The sequence below is a fragment of the Python bivittatus genome, unplaced genomic scaffold, assembly GCF_059951505.1.
Source record: "Python bivittatus isolate LINGU-HERP-01145 unplaced genomic scaffold, Pbiv_v1 ctg000480_np1212, whole genome shotgun sequence".
NCBI classification, from domain to species: Eukaryota; Metazoa; Chordata; class Lepidosauria; order Squamata; family Pythonidae; genus Python; species Python bivittatus.
The window spans coordinates 90,576,653-90,598,560 of NW_028277075.1; the positions used below are offsets into that span (position 1 = coordinate 90,576,653).

Consider the following 21,908-nt stretch of genomic DNA (forward strand, 5'->3'; position numbering starts at 1 on the left):
CTTAATGATCCACAATTCTTGGTTAATGACAGCAATAGGGAGTGCCAGGATTGTGGTTGCTAATCATTGCGGTCATGTGACCTCTTGCTTTATGACTGCATCCCTTAGCGATGGAAATTCCAGTCCCAATTGTGGTCGTACATCAAGGACTACCTCCAAAGCAGTTATCAACTCATTTCTATTAATTAAATATCTTTGAGAAAATGCAATTGCACTTTGAAATGTGGACTTTATTTCTATATTAGAAGCATTGGATTGCTTTTCAATTCTTTATTACTTGTCACAGTTTGCTTCATTTGGAATCAATAAAGGGCTACCACTGACATCAAATGGCTTAGAATTTGCCACTCATTTGTGTTGTAACTCTGCCATTCTTAATCACTTAAGCAACTCCATTACCCCCAATGTCAGTAGCATCATGATAAAGGGTAGCAGGTTACGACATTTACAATGTATGCCAAAATAATTGCCCTTTAGGAGCATCTGAAGCTAGTAAATTACTAAGCTTACTGCCTATTCACTTTGTTGCTACTACTCAAAAGTACCCATGTAACTGTGCCCTGAGGCAGAGAGAGACATATTAAATGTCTCATTAAAAAGAAAAAGAAAACCAGCCAGCAAGCTGTATCTTCCTTGGCCAGCAAAGGTGTCTTACTGTGTCTGGAAACAGTCTCATCTTAAAACATGGCATGATTTTGTTTACGTCCAAGAAAGCATAGTGGTGTTTTTTCCCCTGCAGGGGAGGAGGACCCATTAATATGACCTGTCTCTTAGAGACATATGGACTGTATTGGTCTGGGAGAATTTTCCAGAGGTCCAAACCACTTGCCCTACAGAAACAGGGCAAGTGGTTTGAGACACCAATGGCATGATTACCTCTAAATGCTTTGTCTGGGTCTGGATTTCTCCCTGGTTTCCTGGGAAGCTCTGGGTGGTAAAACAGGCTAGGAGATGGCTAGAGCACAAATGAACAACATTGCCAAATGGCTGACTGGATATGCATTCGTGTACTCAGTCATGCTTATTGTGTGGTGGGTGAAGGCTAGAAGGGTAGCCTCTTTTGAGGTCTCCACTGCATCCCCAAGTAGCTTTCCAGCTGTGTTCTTTACAATGGTTATAGTATTATTATCACTGGAAACCCTCATATTATAGTTCATGGAGGTTTGCCAGGACAGAGCTGTGAGGGGCTTTGAGAAAAGCATTGAACTTCATTCCAGCTTGAAATACAGTTTTTCTAATCAAATTGCTTGGGATAACTTTTGCTTTAATATACACTTGAGCTCTATCTATCTTAGCTTATTTAAGAAAAATGACTAGGCAGCTCCAGGCAGAGAAAATATTTCTTTATGTGACAGAGTGGGGCCACACGTCTTAGAGAAAGTAGTGGTCCATCCACTTCTGAAGAAGCTGTTCACCCAGTCATTAAAAACACCTTTCATGGGCAACATGTTTGAGAGGATCATGACTGTGCAGTTAGAGAAGTTCATTAAATATGTGTTTCTGTGTATTTACAATAGACAACAAAAGAGTGCCAGGTTGTTGTTGTTCCAGTAGTGTCTGATTCTAGGTCTTCTTTTATTCAAACATAGCATCTTAATGAATTTGGAAAGAGGTACATTTTTCTTAAACCTTTACCATCTAAAGCATCTCCAAACTAATATGGGCAATGAAAGAGGATAAATTATATTTTCAGTTTGAAAGAATTAAAGGAAACATATTACCTGGAATGTAGGAGTTCACATTTTGCTGTAGCAGTTTTTCTTAATTGAAAAAAAAAAATGAAGACAACTAGGAGGTGCTGGAGATGTATAAGTCTGTATAAATAAATAAAAGACTATGAAGATGATGGTGCCTTTCTTTTCTCTTCCATTCTCTGTGGCTCCAAATAATTAATAAACCAACAGTAGCTTGGCTTATTGTTTGGATGACCACCATAAAAATCCTGAGCCACATGTATGATTCTTCCCCTGTGTACATATAGAGAGTCTTTTTAGATGGATATCAAATTCAGGGAAGGAGCATTGGTATTATATAATGAGATTATTCACAAGAGATCATTTAGCCTGATAGGCAATTTGAAAACCAATTAAATTAATAATGCAGGTAACCATCCTTGTCGCAGCTGTAAACATGTGCTTGCATCATTGATTTACCCTGTTTTTTTTTCCTAGCCATGTGATCCCAGTATAATGCAAACAAGGACTCGACATATATTACGATTGGCTTTAAAACCCAAGACCTGCCCTGAAAGTACACAACTGAGACCTTGTATTCTGAATCAAAACTGTTTTCAGTATAGTTACAATTTAACAGGTAAGCACTGTTCATTGTAATTTGGAATGGAATTTACAGCATTCTTCACAAATGCCTGTATCAGACTGGTAAAAATAAATAGAGATGGCATAGCACAGGAATAAGTAACTTTCACTGGACTTTAACTTTTAAGGGGGGGCACTTTAAAAAGAGCTAAAAAGTTCATGTATTTATTAATTAATGCTAATTTATGAATATGAATATCTTAATCATTTTTATATATTAATGTTAATTGATATATTTATTTATTCTCGTATTTAATATAATATTAATATTAATATTATTTAAAATTATGTAGCTGTCACATTGTAACACATAGTGATGCTCATGCCATTATATCTCAATTTATTCCTAGGTATAAACTGAATTAAGAACTATATGACCAAGAAAATAAGTTTTCATAGCATTGTATAAAATTATATAAAATTAAATGTAACATTATTATATTTTGGTAACATTTTCCTGAGGATTATTGCTATATGTGAGCAGCACTTTATAATCCTTGAGTGATGCTAAAAAGGCTAAGAAGAAGGCCCCTCTTCCTTCATTATTCAATATCTATTTCTACAAGGATGAAGGCACTATGAAATTTGCTCAATGGAGAGACAAAACCTTGTTCAGATTTTAAGAGGACAAAGTTAAGATATTTAGAGTATTTTACTACACAGTGCTTGTTTACACTTAAATGTTTCCAGAACTATCAAACAAGAGCTCAGCAACAAAACAATTACAAAAACATAGGGTCATATTGAGAAACTTGACTGAATTTGAAAACCTTATAACACATAATACTAAACATCTGTTAGGCACAATTTATAATTTATTAGTAAAACATGACTCAAAACCTGAGCAAGTCAAAGACTATATGATTAGGGTTAGGGTGGGAATTTCAACTGAAAAATAACATTAAATTTGCCATGTATATTGTACTCAGAGAGAACTGGTATAACATGTTTTACTGTTGGTATATCACCCCGATTTGAATGCTAAAATGAGTGATTTCTTTTCTGAAAAATGCTAGAAATGTAATAAACAGATTGATCCTTTTTCCGCATGTGGTGGCAATGTTGTAAAGCTCAACAGTGCTGGAAAACAATCCATTGAAGAATGCAACAAATGTTAAAAGTCATAATCCCATTTCATCTTGAGATATTTTTATTAAATTTCACTAAATCATACATTCCTTCAAATACAGGTAGTCCTCACTTACCAACCACCACTGGGACCAGCAACTGTCGCTAAGTGACGTGATTGTAACGTGAAACATCACGTGACTGTACCCAACTAACCTCAGTTCTGGCCACAGGTGTGAAGTGAATCACCCGTGGTGATTGTGTGACATCACATGACCATGACTTATGAACTCCTGGTGGCTTCCCCATTGACTTTGCTTCTTGGAAGCCAGCTGTGAAGGTCATAAATGGCAATCACATGACCAAGCCACCTGCAACCATTGTAAATGCACACTGGTTGCCAAGCGCCTGAATTGCGATCATGTGACCACAGGGATGCTGTAATGGCCCCAAATATGAGGACCTGTTATAAATCTTTTTCAGTGCCATCGTAACTTTGAGCAGTCGCTAAATGAGCAGTCAGTAAGCGAGGACTACCTGTATACCAAATTGGCATTGTATATGTTAATGCCTGGATATGCTTTTTTATTGGAAAAGATCTATGATCTCCTCTATGGAAGAATGGCTAATCAAAATGTGGGAGTATGCTTCAAAATCTAGAATGACTTTATATTTAAAAGTAAATCTAATGTAGAATGTAGTTACCTCTGGAAACTATTTTTAGACTACAATTTTATATGTGAAATTGGGCCACATCCAACATTCAGGTTTTAGAGTTTATATTTTAACTTGGCATATTAACTACCTATAATGTACTGTATTGTCTTAATGTATTGTTTATCATCTGTAGTCTCTTTCTTTCTCCTTTTTCATGACTCCAGTTGTGTTAACCAAATACCTTTAAAATTTAATAGGGGCATGTTTTGATTAGAAAATAGATATGAATGTCTGATAGAACTATAACTTTCAAAGAAGTATTAGAATATATTCATCACATGATATTTTAGATTTGTTGGTTATCCACCTGATTTTTCTGTTTATATTTGTTTTTTGTTTTTTTATCTGTATTATCTATTTGAATATTATTTTAATTGTATTTTTCTTTTGTTCTTTTAAAATTGATAATGTTATTTGTAACATTATCATAATAAAATAATAAAACATGAAAAAGTACAGTTAAAAAAAAAAAGGCTATGAAGAGGCAGATATGCTTAGCCCTTGTATGTGAGATCACCAGGAAATGTTACAGCTGTGGACTCAGTTGGGAAGTTGAAAAATCATCCTGGCAAAGACATTAGCAAACTACTTCCCTGTGGTTGTCTAAAGTGTAACAGAAATATGTCTATGTAGACACCAGCAGTCAAGCTCCACTGAAAGGAGATGCAAATGGATGATTCATTGATCCTAATTTCCAAATTCAGATTGATAAACTATCAAAAGGTACTTAGGGGTGAACTTGAGACTTCAAAGAAGTTAAGCAACCCTGGAGGCAAAACTTAATATCCCATGCTTCATGAAAAGAACTGCTGCCTCATGCAGAGTACAGAATGGACTTTTCCATTCATACCAGGGTTGCATCGTTCCTGTGTTCCTGATGGAAGGCCGATGTAGAGATAGTCCCTTCATTAAAGTGAAAGTTCACTCACCTAGGAATTCTACATAACACTGGGGACAGCAATAGGGTTTAATTCACATGTGACAAAAAAAGGACCTCTCTTTCACATTTCTGGTAACCAACATAGAGAATGCACATCCAAACAAATGAAATGTTAAAGACCACCAAGAAGAAAAAATGTGATTTATATACAGTAATTTCATATACATTTTGAAGGCAGAAAAAAATGTCATTTACTTAAGATTTCTAGCCATTTTCAACAGTACCTTTGTAGAGCAGTACTTTAAAAACAGCCTTTCCTAATTGGTTATCCTGGCTTGAAGAAGACATTAATATTTTACAAGTGTTTTCTTTCAAGGGAAACATGATTTCTTTTCAGACAAAACTCAGTTGGAGGTTATGACAAGTCTTGCTTCAAGGCAGTAGTACTGCAGAAAAAAAATTACAATTTTTGGCATCCAGCGGAGCAGCATGCCACTTGATCACTATGAAGTGCTTTTTAAAAAGCTACATTTCATCATCACTGGACAGTTGTTGGCATACTCAGAGGGAATGTAATTTTTAAGGGCTACTGAAACAAAAACAGGATCATTTAAAGCTAGACAGATTCTTTTGTTTTAAATAGTACTTTATTGGTTTCCAAATCCTAAAAAATATAGCTTCATTTAAAAAACAAAAGTCCTTCTGGCATTAACTGGCAGAACTAATTGCAGCTATGATGTCTCTTTAGACTGGAGCACGTGCCAGCTAAATGAAAATGCAGCCTGTGGACAAGGGGTTAGGAATCGCCTTCTGAGCTGCATACGCAGTGATGGAAAAGCCGTGAACATGAACCACTGTGAGCAGGTGAGGTTCCATTTGGTTACTTAATGCAAGTATGTGTTCACTGAACCCTTTAGTCACTTTGGATATCCCATAGCATAACATCTGGCTTTCCAGAACAACTCAGCTTGGAAAGTAACTTATCAAATCATTTGGGGTTATTTATTCCATCCTGATTTTCCTAAATCACACCACATGGCCCTGCCTTTAATGAAGCCCTGAAATTTTCATATAGGAATGAAAAAAATATATAAATGGAAATACTTATAATTGCAAAGGTGATACACCTTTGTCTCATTGATTTTTGGAAGCACTGCCACAAGGGGCCAAATGGAACCCAGTGAATGGAATGTATTTAGAACAGACGATGTCCTCATATAGCAACCTGATAAGCTAAGAGTTCTATTCTGGATTTATTTACAGGATAAATGGTAGGGTCTCTGCACAGTTGAGACATTTTTATATTGCCCTGATTGTTAACTGAGTAAAATTGCCAACATTTCATGGGTTTAGACTTTCAGAAAAGTGCATCAAAATAAATGTTGCTAACCCTTGTAAGGCCATATAGATCCCTCCACAGAGTCACAGAGAACAAGTAGGACGATCCTATAATGGATATGGTTTTGTTATCTGAAGTCAGCATGTAGGGTAAGGTAGACCAGAACATATTCATACATTTAGACATTTAGATCAGTAAACATGTATTTTTAAGGGAAATAAACATTTGAAAAAGTAATTTGATATAAACAATAACCTTTCTATATCTTAACCAAACTCTTCTTTTTAAACAACTTTTGTATAGTTCTTCTTTCTGCTCTTTCATACTTCTAACTTCCTTCTAGTTCCTATTCTTCTTTTCCTTTCCTCTAATTACCATCCTCAACTTCTCCCTCCAACTGATTTGCTCTACTGACTTTTCCATCTAGCCTTTCATCATACTGCCCCTCTAACAGTCAGTATTCCACTTCTTTGTCTATTAAAATCAATTGGCCTCAGTTACTTCTGAATGGACATATATAAACAATTTCTATATTGTAGCTCTTTCATCCGAGTCCAGCCAATTCAGAAGACAAACAAACAAAAAAGCATATTAACTCAGGATACTGAGTGAATCATGCTAATGCACTTCAATGAATGTTGCTTTGCCAAAATCTGTGACCCAGCTTGGAGCAGGCTGGATCAGTGAAAAAATGCTGAAAAATTTGTTGTTGTTGTTGTTGTTGTTCTTTTACATATATTATAGCTGCCCACTCCAGAAGATTCTGCTCTGCTTACAATATCCAACTTTTGGTGTTTCATTGGAAGCCCTGCTTAATGTGCACATCTGCCTAGCCATCAGTGACAAGTGATCTGTTGTGTTTTCCTTAATAGCTGAATTTGGAAACACCTACAAAAATGACTGCCAACTGCCTTGTAGAATGTGTAGTGAACTGTCAGATTACGGAATGGTCTGCATGGTCGGAATGTTCACAAACTTGTGGCCTTGCAGGTAATTGTGCCTCTTGAATTACTATTAGCAATATATTGGAAAATAAAATCTTCCCTAGAAGTCTGCAAATATTTATTTTATTTATTTATTTATTTATTTATTAAATCTTTCAGCCGCCCATCTCCCCCCAATGGGGGAACTCTGGGCGATTCACAACAAACATTAAAAACAAAATATATAAATACATAAAACCTTAATTAAAAAATTATTAAAAAGAAGAAGGAAAGACCAAGAGGATGAAAAATCTGAGGCTGGAAGCAGAAGGCCTCTATGGGGCTAGCCATCCCCATGCTTGAAGTATTCCCACCCATATATATTGATCCAAATATATTGGATCAGAACTCCCAGAATTTCCAGAATTTAGTCATGCTGGTTGGGAAATCTAGAAGTTGTCCAGTGCCTTTGTCTCAATAGATGACAGCACCCAGCCAACTTTGCTTGGGCTTGGAAGCTAGGCAAGGTCAGGCCTCTGTATTATTTGGATGAGAAGGTGGCGGGAAATACCAGAAGGCTGAAAAAAAAAAATCCTGAAAGAAGGCTGTGACAGACTACTTGCTGATAAGAGAACCATATGGATATGTCCATGGAATCTCCAAGGGTTAAGCAAAACTTGAAAGAGACATTCCATTTTCACTAGGACTGCCAAACTGGGCTGTAAAAATCCATACAACCACTGGATGGCAGTGAAGAAATGCAAAACAACCTCTAAGTTTCTGCTTTTGTCTTGTGACCATTCAGATTTGCACAGCCCAGGTCTAGTCATCCTTTTCTTGCTGGCATCCTTGAAGGATGCCTGGTTGGACAAGGTTAAAATAGACTCGTATTGTAAAATATACCAGTGTAGAATGTCCTGTTTCTAGATACCCAACAATACAACTCATCTTATAGAATTACATAGTATGGCTGTGGTCGTATAGCACATAGTCATTGTTTGCTTAACCATAACTTATTAAATAAACAGCAATGTCCTCACTTTACACAGCATGCTTCAAGATAAATCATAGTTTGAAAACCCCAGTGGCTGGATTCACAACATGCTACACCACGTAGAAACAAACTTTTTGGTTTAGCATGCTCTACATACCCAGTCAATAACTAGGATAATGATTTATTAATTATTGTTAATTAATTTAAGGCTAGCTATGATTAATAGGGTAAATATATGAGGTGTACATTCACAGTAATAAAAGCATACAAATTTTTCATCACACTTTTTAAAAAATCTAATAATGGGTTAAATAATCAGCTTCAGTTGTTGAAGCTGAAATGTTAGTGACATGAACACTGAGGTAAAAATGGAAGTATTTTGTTTTATTTAAAAAAGCTTAAAATCTATGCTAACTGGGGGAGGGAAAAACATTTAGGGATCTGTAAGAGATGTTAAAATGATTCATGGAAAACATGTTCTGTTTCTAGGCAATTTGTGATATGGCCTCCGATTTGACTAATATGTGTTGTGGTCTTATGAATACATAGCCGTTACAGAATACAGTTCTGCTTATTTGGTGAGACTTAGGTGTATGTATGTTGGAAATGTGCTATTTTCACTCTCTGACATTTTTGGAAGCAAACTTTCTGTTTGCAAAACAATAAGACCTATTGAGCCACTAAAGAGAAAATACTGATTTGTAAAAAGCTCAGAGATGTTCATATTGGTGTTGTTCCAACCTGAAATTCTAGGCAGATATAAATAAGTGTTATTTAATTCAATGAGTCTTTCTTCTGAGTAGACATGTCAAGGAGTTCAACAGAATTAATTGTTGATGTTACCGATCAATCTTCTTTTGCTAATTCTAAAATTAAAATGGTTTTGTAGAAATGTGACCACAAGAAGTAGCCTCTTCTGTCCAAAACTGTAATTATTAAATAAATAAATAGAAAGTGAAAGTCAATAGGATTTCTGAAATAAATTCTGTAAAACAGATCAAGTATTCAGGGACATTTTATTAATGAATTAACTAGTGAAACTTCTCTGTTCTCTCAGAGATTAAAATTAGGAGGTTTTCCCTTTTTGTCTGTTTTAAAGAAAGCACCTCTAGAATCTGCTTATTAGCTAACTTCATTTGCATTTTCAAGGCACAGTGAAGTAGAGATAATTTTAATCTTCTTTTTAACCCTCTGACACAGTGTCAGCATGCTACTATTCAATTGCAGTCATGACCTTCCCACATCTTATCAACCTGTAGCAACTTGGTTCACCTTCACCCACTATTGGCAAGTGATGCAACTCTCAGTATACTGCACCTGTAACAATACAACTCTTGACAGCCAAAAGTCTTATCCAACACCAAATAAGAAATAGATTTCATGTATTCCATCTTTAAAAGAAATAATGTGTCATTGACTCCCAGTGCATATGTGAATTTAGAACTTTTGGTTACATTGCAAGTCTTTTGTCTAAACCAGACATAATAGAAGATTATTTTTGCACTCAAAAAACAGTTAAAATTATTTTTTTAAACCCAGACATTTACTAATTATGGTTTCTGCTGTCACTTCAATAAAGACCTTGCTACATTCCATTGCCACACTTTATTTATCTGTTTATTTATATATACATACATACTGGGGTGTTATATTTTAGTGAACCAAAGGATTGCTCCAATTATTTTCAGCCCAGGTGTTATATTTTGGAATTGTATGTGAAATGCAATTTGCTGTGCTGTAATAATACAGGTGGAACTCCCATTTTTTGTGACAGCTTCACTTGGTGATAAGGTTGGCTAAATAATGTGCTTTGCTCTTTTGTCTTTAGTCCAGGTCTATACAGGTAGTCCTTGCTTAACAACCACAATTGGGGCCGGAATCTCGATCACTGAGTGAAGCAGCCATTAAGCAAGACACCCATGTGATTGTTTCACTCAATGACTATAATCTGGGCACTCCTGGTTGTGGTCATTAAGTGATCTCCTGGGTTGTTAAGCAGATGGAATGAAAGAGCTGCCTGCTAAAGGATTTCAGCTCCACGCAGAGCTGAAATCTTCCTGGCAGGCTGCTCTTTCACTCTTAAACATTCTTGCAGCTCACTGAAGGGTTTCCCCTCTCCTCCATGCACAAAGGGGAAATCCTTTGTGGGGCTGGACGAATGAAACTCAAATCTTCAGGATATTCTGCAACACAGATCTTTACTAAAATCTTGTTACACTCTAAGATAAGCAAAAAGAAAGGTCTTACACATTAGGCTTCCCAAAGTAAGCTCCAGCTTATCTATGAAAGCCCATCAGAATGAGTAGAAATCTTTCCAATATTATCCAGGGTAGCAAATTAAAAAAATTTAAAACCAGAATAACAAACTTATGGTACAAAATTTTATAACCTTTATTTATCACTCCACCTGCTTATTGTCTAAGAGATTGTAATTTCAGAATAAATATGTAAAAGATACCATAGGAGAGAGGGCAAATCACTTGAGCAGGTAAAGGAAAGATTAGTGGGGGGAAAAACAGGCAACTCTCAAAAATGGAGTCAGGAAAGTTTCATCCCCTAAAGAAGCTGGAAGGACCAGAATTCTTCCTCTGGTCATTCAAGATGAAAATGCTTCTGAAGTCTCAAGGAATCATCTTTGTGCTAGACAAAGAGAGACCTACAGAAGCAAACTGCCTGAGATATTGCAACAACTGAGCAGCTGGGTCATATATCTGCCAATGAGTGATTGTTATTGTGTATTTAAAGGATTTAGATCAATCCAGAGACATCTGGAAAATCTTCTCAGACTTATATGAGAAAAGAGGCAGAATCTCCCAACAAGTATCTGGAGGAGGTGGGAATCTAAATTTGCATCTGATATTGCAAGTCAACTTGAGGGACTAAACATGCCTATACAGAAAGAAATGTCAGTTGCTTTCATTTTAAATTCATTGCCTAGAAATTAGCAAGTTGTGGTACATACAATAGAAATGAAAGTGGAAAGAGATTTATTTTGTGATAAATCATTGGTAGGACTATAATCTGCCTAACTCTGAAGAGCCACTTTTCTAAAGCCAGAAGGAAAAAAAGGAAATGCTTCATTTGTAATGGTTCCGGTCATTTATAACTCACTTGTCTAGAAGAGGGAGATAAGGCAAACCTATTAAACCACATTTCAAAGATGATGACTCATCTCAGGCCAATGTAAGAAAAGGCCAGAAAGGAGATAGAGCAATGAATGTAAGAACAAATGGCATCTGTTTTGATTTTCCTGCAACTTCTAACTTCATTATGGGAAAAAAGAGATTAATTAAAATGAATTAGTATAAATCTACCATACACTTGGCAAACAGAAAAGGTCACCTCAGCTGGAGAGTCTCTGCAACATTCCATTGTGTGACAGGCAAAGAAGAGCTGTTCATTTTAACAATTAAACATGTTTCATATGTCCCAGGTCTGGAGTCAAGTCTTTAAAAAAAAAAAAAAAACTACAGAGAAAGGATGTGATGTAAGATTTAAAGGAATGATTGTTATATATTGCTTATCAAAGGCACTGTCCAGGAAAATGGACTATTAGATTGTGCAGAAAAGAAGGGTACCAAAGAATTGCAACCACAAAATTATGTCACCAAATGGCACTGGAGAATGAGATACAGACACCCAGATGTTCTTTTTGAATTAGAAACCATAGCCAAAGGACTATGGTTGCAGCCATGTGTGAATCAGTCCTGGTGTGCATGTTGTATAAAAGTTGAAGGTATTAAGCCAATAAGTGTGGAGATAAAGTAGATGAAGAAGACATGCAAGCAAGTTCACAGTGACATCTGTGGGCCAATCCATGTCACAACACCAGGTGAAAATATGCTCACATTGATAGATGATTACACAAGACAACAGATTTTGCTACTTGCCGAGTGAAAAGAGTCAAGTACTGGAGAAACGTAAAGAATATATGGCTTTATTTAAGCAATGTTTGGGAGAAAGCCTCAGGTTCTCTGTACAGACAGTGGAGTGAATATCTAGCAGGCAATATATCTGAAAAAACACAGGAAACTACAGTGGCCTATATCCCAGAACAGATTGGTGTAGCAGAGAAGAAAAAATGTTCCCTGACCGAAATGATGAGGTGCATGCTGAAAGATGCAGGAGTGGCATATAAATACTGGAGAGAAACAGTTAACACAGCCAACTACTTGCATTACAGAGTCCCCATGAAGCTACAGATGCAACAACATATTAGTTAAGTTGTGGAAGGAAGCCCAGCCCAGGGCACCTAAACGTTTTTGCTTCTAAAGTTCTATGCGTATGTACAAGAGGGAGTAGAGAGAGAAAGACAGATCCACAGAGAGAAGCTGAATTGCAGAGGTGAGGAAGGAGTGATAGGTTGGATAGTCAAAATACCACAACCATGCAGGATCCTAGATTCTGCCACACCAGCTATTAAAATATGCATCATTGCTTATTTTGATGAAAGGGAAAAGGAAAGTAACTATGAGATGTCAGATAATATTTCTCATGTTCAGGAAAAAATATTTTGAATAGCTTTATAATTTGATAGTGAAAAAGCATTTGAAACACAGGACACACTATCAGTACCACTGTGTGAGGACTCTCTTAATTTTGAAGTTGTGGCAAATCACAACTTAAAAGGATATGGGTGGGTGGAGGGGGAGAGAACTTAAACACATTTCCCAGAATAAAATTAGGTTACCTGGCTCAATCTCTTGTTCTGATTTCCTAGGACTGCACAGCCATGCAAATGCAATTTCTCTTCAATTTATCACAGCAGCTATAGCCAAAGGAGATGAGCAAATTGTGAATACTCTGGTCAGCAAAAGTTTATTTTTGGTAGGAGATCCTCCTCCTCGGAGATACCTGAGATAAATATTAGGGAGGACAAGAGGAGAGATTTATGTCTGCTGGTGATCAACAGAAGAGGCACACACTTGAAACTAGTGCAAGGGAGAGAATTACTCCAGCAATTTTATTCTTGTTTTCACTCATTTCAGTGAATAATTGTGTCTGAAATTTCTTTCAAAGCAGAATCCTATAATTTAGAATCCCGTTAGACCCACTGCAGTTTGCTTATCGTTGAAACAGGTCAGTGGATGATGCTGTTAATATGGCCTTGCACTATATTCTGCAACACCTTGAATTTCCGGAGTTTTACACACGAGTTCTTTTTGTGGACTTCAGCTCAGCATTTAATACTATTATACCAGAAATTCTTTACAACAAACTGATCCAGCTTACTGTGCCTGAGCATACCCGTAGGTGGATAATCAGTTTCCTAACAGGTAGGAAACAACACGTGAGGTTAGGCAAAACTACATCCAGTACCCGGTTAATCAGTACTGGTGCCCCTCAGAGATGTGTGCTGTCCCCGCTGCTTTTCTCCCTTTATACCAATGACTGCATTTCAAAAGACTCTTCTGTTAAAATCTTGAAATATGCGGATGATACAACTGTCATTGGTCTAATTCGAAATGGAAATGAGTCAGCATATAGACAGGAGGTTCAACAACTGGTCTTGTGGTGCAGTCATAACAACTTGGAACTGAATACACTTAAAACCGTGGAGATGATTGTGGACTTTAGGAAGAATCCTTCTAATACTCCTCCCCTTACCATACTCGACAGCCCAGTATCAGTGGTAGAGTCCTTCAAGTTCCTGGGTTCTATACTTTCCCAAGACCTGAAATGGACATTTAACATTACAGCCATCATTAAAAAGGCACAGCAAAGGATGTTCTTCCTGCGGCAACTTAGGAAGTTTGAATTATCCCAGGAGCTCTTGGTACAGTTTTACAGGGGAATCATTGAGTCTGTTATCTGTTCCTCTATAACTGTCTGGTTTGATTCTGCAACCAAACAGGACAGACTCAGACTCCAACGGATAGTTAAGTCTGCAGAAAGGATAATTGCAACCCGCCTGCCTTCTCTAGAAGAACTGTATACTGTGAGGGCCAAAAGGAGGGCAGAGAGGATATCTGCAGACTCTTCCCATCCTGGATATAAACTGTTCCAACTTCTTCCTTCAGGACGGCACTGCAGAGCACCATATGTTAAAACATCTAGATATCGGAATAGTTTTTTCCCTTGTGCCATTGCTCTGTTAACACTACATGACTCGATATGTGCTGGACAGTGGCTTCTCCCTTTGAAAAAGTTATTTTACTGTGTAGTGTTATTGTTTATTATTTTTCTGTTGCTATCCAAATGCACTGTTGATCTTGCTGTTCGTCACCAAAGACAAATTCCTTGTATATATTTTATACTTGGCTATTAAAGTATTTTGTATTGTATTTGTATTGTATAATTTAGAATCCATCCTCATTAGGACAATACAAACCCAAAATATCATTAAAACATCTTTTTTTTTTCCAAAATCATGCAGCTGCTTAAATGATTTGATTTGAAGAGAGTTGTTTTATGTGTACCCTCTACCCCACACATTAGAAAGCACCACTGTGTTATCCTTAAGCTTATTTAGTAACAAGTGGCCACATGGTATGTGTGGGTTATTTGTCATTGTATTATCATCTTCCCTGTTTGCAACTGTATTATCATCTTTCCAACAATCTTAAGCCAGCTGAGAAGATACTTCAAGGGAATTCCTCCTATGGGGCTCTTTCAGTGGCAGTGTTACTGTCAGCACTAAGCAGGAGTTTTTTTCGTGAAAAAATGGTTGGAGAAAATCTCCATCATCTGAAGAACTTGGAAGAATTTGTCCATCTATTTTTTCTGTCCCAAAATTGAACAATAAATTTTGAAAGGGCCTTGGTGCTCAGCTTTGTCTCAAAGTAACAGCTTTTCAAAAAGAGATTCAGTTGTGAGATGATTTCTGATGGTATCACAAAGAAACTGAGGTTCTCCGATTTTCTGTTTATGCAAGATTAGCCAGGGCAGAACTGGCATTTGTCACTATTACTATCTCCTGATGGTTGGTAATAATTCTTTGTGTTATATATTCTTCAGTCCATAGAAATGCAATGCAGCTGGCCTTCCATTTGTACTGGCCTTCTTCAAGGTCCCTACTTCAGTTGAGATGATGACATTCTTCCATGGTTTATGTTCCCAGAATGTGATGTTCCCAGAAGACTGGGAAACAATTGTAAGAGGCAGTTATTGCGGGAGCTGTAGTTAGAATACTGTACTTTCTACAGTGTACTTTCAGAAGTGAACATTTATAGTGATATTTTCCCAAGTTCACTTTTACCAGAAAGAATATGCATATCACGTGGTGAATAATAGCAAATGGCTTTATTAGCTTCAAGTCACTTTTCAAGATTATGCATTAATGACAAGTTAAAAGGCCATTCTGACTATAAAGTGCTAGGGTTCCTTATCAATGTCCAAAGGAATTGGGGAAATTCAGAGGCTCTTGAGAAAATTGTAAACCTGAGTAGGAGTAGAATAATTATGTTGGCTGCAATCCCATGCACAGTAGCTTGCATAAATGCCTCTGAGGTCTAGCAAGTTTAAACAACCATGTTATCCTAGGATTATAGCTGTTATTAGGAATAAATCATGTCCCATAGAACACTGCCTTTGTTTTGTTCTGAAGCAGCCTTTTCAGTGAGATTTTTTCCCCAGGAATTTACTGATTGTTATACAGTAAAGGATGGGTGCAAAGATTCTACTAAAAACAAGGAAGGATATTGAAACACAGCACCAGAGGCATCAAATTGTATTACACTAATGTAATACCATACAATATAAATCCTAATAATTATTACAAATTATTATCTATGTGAATCTTTGTTTTCTGTATTGATAATGAATATGTTTCATTCACCAAATCTTGCTAACTCTTCTTTGTTAATTAGAAGCATCTGAGAGAAATGCTTCATTGTGTCCTTAATTAAACTCATTTTTAAGCGCCATCTTTTTAGGCAAAGGCTTAATAGAATTTATGATAAACTAGTAGATAGCCCTACTTTCATATTTCTCCACAGCAAGTTAATCAATAAAAATAAGGTAGAACACAATGAATAATTACCCAAAGAGAATCCTTATTATTAAGCTAATTTCCTTATCCATAATTAACCTTCAGAAAAATAATGGTTTGAAAAGGATATAAATAAAGATATTGCATGGTTTTGGCTAGGGGGTTGGGAAGTGCCCATGCTGATGGTTTAGGTAACCAAGCATTTATTTTAAAAGTTAGTTTCTCAAGCTTCCTGTATGTTTGTTTGTTTGCTTGCTTGTTGTTTATTTCCCTCTGTATATAATCTGTCCCAATCCTGAGAACTCTGAGCAGTATACAAAAACAAAAAAGTAAAATAAAAACAAAAGCATAATACCAAAACCAGGAATTAAATACGCAAGATAGATTCCCTCACTCAAATCAGTTAGGGCAGTGTTTCTCAGCCATGACTATTTTAAGATGTGTGGACCAACTCCCAGAATTCCTGGCTGAGGAATTCTGGGAGTTGAAGTCCACACATCTTAAAGTTGTGAAAGATGAGAAACACTGAGTTAAGGGCCAAAAGCTGACTAAAATAATACAGTTTTAACTTGCTGGTAGAATATTAACAAGATGAGCACTGCTCATACCTCTGGGAGAAGTGAGTTCTTCAAAGTGGGGACTACCATAGAGAAGGCCTGTCTAGCCCACCCCCCCCAGAAACTTCATGAGGACTGGGGACTCTCCACAGGCCTTCTCTGGATGCTTGGAGGTGGATTCAGTTCTGGCATTGTGTTACATGATATATTCTGGTGTTTAAGTGACAGACTTAGTGAAAAACCCAAATAATAATGAAGTGTTGTATATTACAAAAAATAGTAATTATGATAGTGCTGTTTTCCAGCAACAACAGCCATATGTTTTGCCTGTTTTTCTTTTTCTATTTCTAACCAAATGAAATGTGAAGGTTGTTTAACCAAATTACAGTTATCGTAGCTGAAAAATTACAAGCCCGGTAATTCCCATTACTGCCCATAACCACTTTTACCATTTCCATTAAGAACCGATTAATTTTCAGCAAAATATCCTTAACTCAGTAAATAGGAGAAGAAATTAGGTTACCATTTCTGGAATAATAGTATTAAGTGCCATTTGTTAAAGTATCACCAAACTCAGTTAAAAAGATTGATCGTCATCTATTCCCCTGACACAGGACAGCCCATAAGAAGAAATGCTTCATCTAATACTATTCCAATTACATAGAAGCCAGCTTGTTCCTGAAACTGAAAAAGCCTCCTGAAGGGTAGTGCAATGCTGGAGATTGTATTAAATAGGCAAACTTGCTTTCTTTATCAGGTTGAGCAACTAACAATGGCTCTTATTAAGGGAAGCAGTAGGGAGAACTGTCGTGTGTGTATGTGTATATATATACATATATACATGTGTGTGTATACATGTGTATATACACACACACGCATACACACACATGCACATACAGTACATAAACACACACACACACACACACATACATACAGGACACATTCAATCATTACATGTTGAAAGTGAATTAGTGTATCAGATAATTGATATTATAGATTCAACAATGATTGCCAGAGCCAGAATATCTCCCATGCAAAGGCATCCCTCTTATTAGAACAAATCCTTGAATCAGTTTTGATTCCTGGTGACTGCCTGGACTAGTCCCTGCAGTTTTCTTGGCAAGGTTTTTCAGATGGTTTGCCATTGCCTCCTTCCTAGAGTTAAGAGAGAGTGACTGGCCCAGGGTCACCCAGCTGGCTTCGTGCCTAAGGTGGGGGTAGAACTCACAGTCTCCCAGTTTCTAGCCTGGTGCCTTAACCACTACACCATACTGGGTCTCATCACATTCATTCAAGGCCATTGGGGGGGGGGGGGAATCAGAATTGGCCTTCTCCAAAGCAGTGCCTTCCATCTGCTTTCAGTGCTGACCATTGACTCATGTGAGGCTGATGAAAATTGTGTTGATCAGCAAGTGGTTTTATATAGCAAGTGGTTTTGTACAGCAGAACGAATGTGTGTAAAGTCAGAAGAATTAATTTTGTACAAGGAATACCTGAGGCTGGTGCTGATGTGAAAGAAAATAAACCCTGTTTAGCAAATAACAAAGTGATAGGAAAGCTTGACTTATTAGCATGTCTACAGCTTAGAACCTAAATTGAGCTTTCCTCCATTATTGGAGAGAGGGTAAGTCAGGAGAGAAACTAAGCAGAGCAGAATAGGACAGAAACCAAACTAGGAGAAGGAAGTGAAACTGATTTCTCCCTAAAAGTCAATCTAGCCATTATAAGGCATGTTAGTAGAGACCTGTAAAGTTAGGCAAGGAAAAGTGTAAAATCCTTCTGCTAACTATCCCTCTATATATGGCCTCCAGTGCTCAGTGGATACACAGATACAAAAAACATGCAAAATTGAATTCCATCATTATTCTTTTTAACAGCTACACAAAGGTATTGAAACTGGCCTCTTGCCTGTGGCTTGGGGAGTATGTCTGCTAGCATCTCTTCTGTGTCATTCAAATCAACAGGCCCCTTTTGCACATCTCACAGATAATGGTACTTGGCATCAGTGTGCTTTCTCTAGTTTGGAATCAGAATGCAACTTTGTTGTCCTAATGTAGACAGATATAATTGTGTCCTTTGGCTTATCTATCCTATCCCATGTACAATATTAGTTTAGCTAGCTTTTGGTGCAGATGTGTGTTCTGCTTTTGCAGATGAGAGGGCAACAACTGACTGCGAATCCAGCTGACAATTCCTCCATGATAGAATAAATTTCCACTGGTGAATTTTCTGTTCTCTGTTATCTTCAGCCCTGTTTGCATCCAGCTATCTTGCAATGTTACAAATAAATTTTAAAAATGTAAAGTGAGTGCCTTGAGTCCTTTAAAACTAAAAAAACCCCTCAAAATAGACATTTAAAAAAATCATCCCATCATTCTAGTAACATCTCAATGTCACCAACCATGATTCTTACAGCTGCAACACGGGGGAGAAAGATGTAGTGCAGCTCCAGGCCGAAAAAGGTTGTTTAACTTTGTAGTCAAATGATGTCCTATCAGTCAAATGTCATTTACTCATACTAGTATTCTACTCTATTAAAAGTTACCTTTTGAGCGCATACTTCTTTCTTTTCTGATTATGTGTTTGAGCCTCCCAACACATTTTGGATAAGGCATGTGTGTTTCTACACCACAGAGCTACAAAAATAGATGAGGTGGGAGTCTGGACAGTGCAAAGCCAGGGAAAGAAGGTAAAAGAAAAAAGTGAAGGAACCAGGGGACTAATAAGAAGCAGTGTCTGAGGGGAAGCAAGGGAGACCTGATTGATGCAAGTAGCCCTGCAAACCTGCCCCTTTTCTACATATGTTGCACATGCACCCAGAAGGGCGGGGCTTGAGGTGCTGCAACCCTTTATGTCACTCTGACACCCCGCTCCCTGCTCTCCTTGCTGATACTGTTGCTGATGATAACTAAAGCAGTGGAGAGCCTGTGGTTGCTAATGCTGATCAGAGGGAAAATACATCTGAGGCCAAAAGAGAGATAGTTTGTACACTGTGATGTAAAGGAATGTAGAACAGTAAGGAAGGATGTTGATTCATATTGAATACCTACAATAATTTGAACATAATGGTTTGGATGCTAAGTATTTTTGGACTGTATATTGGGCCCTTCTCATAAGATTATGAAGAGTTCACTCACAACTGATAATGTCTTTGAGAATTCCCAAAAATTGGAGATGCAGCCCATGGAAATTAGCATACACGTTGATACCTCCCTAGACATCGGCCTGGCTCCCAGAATCTCTCTCTGTGTCTTTAATCTATAAAACATGTTTCAGTGAAAAAGCTGATGTGTTGCAAAGTGTTATCCTCTAGTGCCATTGTTTTTCCAGAATATCTTGGCGGGGAGGGAGATACTGGCCACAACTTTATTCTGAAGCATGCCCTACCCCGAAACAAGAAAAAGGCAGAGGTCCAGCTACTGTGGTTCAAGAGAGAGTTAGGGGGCAAAACTGAGGATGGGAGCAGATGTTTTGCCTGTGCTATGCAGCATCCACTATGTTTCCTAGTTTTTTATTTGCATGTATGAGTGCATGTTAATATTTTTGTTCTGGTGTGGCATGTGTTGTGTTTTACAATGTGACATTCATATTTTGAGGTTTGGTTGGCTGAGTTTTTTGAAGCTGGTAGAGGTGTACTTCACTGACAAATGATCTTGCTAGTTGCACATATTTCTCTGAATATCATCAGTTTGTTTTCTACAGGATAACTATTATATTTTATTTTCAAGAGAGAAGAAGAAGGGAATTATTTTTGGGAGCATAGACTTAATTTGTTGGCCAAGTTCATATCCTGTGAAATGAGTGTTAGAATAGATTAAAATTGGTTAATTATTTGTTCACAATCAAGAATTTGTAATTTGTCACATAGATTGCACTCTGCCTTGTACTCAAGTTCTTGGATAATTTATTATTGTTGGTTGAACAGTCATCCAGATGTTTAGACTGGATTTGGCATTTTTATCCGCCTATCGAGTCCTTCCCAAGGACCTGAGATAGGCAGATGTTGTTGTTTGATGGTGTTAAAGGTATCATCACAGGATGTAAGCTGTTCCAAGTAAAGCTTCCTTTTGCAATTGACTGCTGGTGATTTTGTCAATACCGATGCTGTTCAAGTGGTGCTCCAGATGTTTTGGGATTGCATCCAAGGCGCCTCTTACTATTGGTACTATATTTGCTTTCTTTTGCCACAGTTGTTCTACTTCTATTTACAAGTCTTTGTATTTTGTGATTTTCTTCAGTTCTTTGTCTTCTAATTCTGCTGTCTCCAGGTATTGCAATGTCCACTATCCAGACATTTTTCTCTTTCTTATCAACAATTAAGTCTAGGGTGTTACGTGGCAGGTGCTTGTCTGTTTGAGTTTGAAAGTCCCAGAGCACTTTAGCTTCTTCATTTTCTATTACTTTGTCTGTTTTGTGGTCCCACCAGTTCTTGCTTGCAGGCAAATGGTATATTTCTTGCAGATATTCCAATGCGCCATTGTTGCTACTTTGTCATGCCGTTGTTTGTAGTCAGTCTGAGTGATCTTCTTGCGGCAGTTAACCAGGTGATCCACTGTTTCTTCAGCTTCCCATATTATTTATGGGAGTATACTCTTTGTCTGGCTCCTCTGATGAGACCTGTCCTGTATGGTTGAACCTCTGGCATAGCTCTCATCCTCCTTGGGTAACACAAACCCCACAACCACGGGAAAGTAGTGCCTCACCGGGGGATGATGATGATGATGATGATGATGATATTATTATTATTATTATTATTATTATTATTATTATTTTAGCCTTATCAGTTTTCATTTAAAAGAATTAGGGGGATGGGACTGGCAGACTTCATAACCACCTTTCACAACAACTTGTCAACTTGTAAATGTGCCCAGAAAGATTCAGAAAACATTAAAATACAAGATATTCAAAAATAATCCTCTCTCCTTCTTTAGGTCAGATGCTACGTACCCGATCTATAATTATGGAAGCGCAAGGAGAAGGAAGGCCCTGCCCAACTGAGCTCACTCAGTTCCGAAACTGTGTTGCAAAACCCTGCTATAGCTGGGTTCTTGGAGAGTGGTTCCCATGCAAAGTTGAGGTACTTGAAGTTTGTAAAACATCTCCTTAGAACAATAGGTAGAAAATGAACTTGATTACAATCCACATCTATGAGTCAATTTGAACCTGGTTTGAAAAGTTAAGA

At 37.3% G+C, this 21,908-nt stretch overlaps 1 protein-coding gene across 1 annotated transcript in view; it reads left to right on the forward strand.

Moving 5' to 3' along the window:
* The window catches only part of THSD7B (thrombospondin type 1 domain containing 7B), a 307,764-nt gene that overhangs the window by 266,225 nt on the left and 19,631 nt on the right, over positions 1 to 21,908 (forward strand). The window contains exons 17-20 of the mRNA XM_088145129.1: positions 2,172 to 2,313; positions 5,732 to 5,847; positions 7,195 to 7,312; positions 21,658 to 21,803. Coding sequence (XP_088001255.1) covers positions 2,172 to 2,313; positions 5,732 to 5,847; positions 7,195 to 7,312; positions 21,658 to 21,803 — 522 coding nt within the window. The remainder of the gene's footprint in view (positions 1 to 2,171; positions 2,314 to 5,731; positions 5,848 to 7,194; positions 7,313 to 21,657; positions 21,804 to 21,908) is intronic.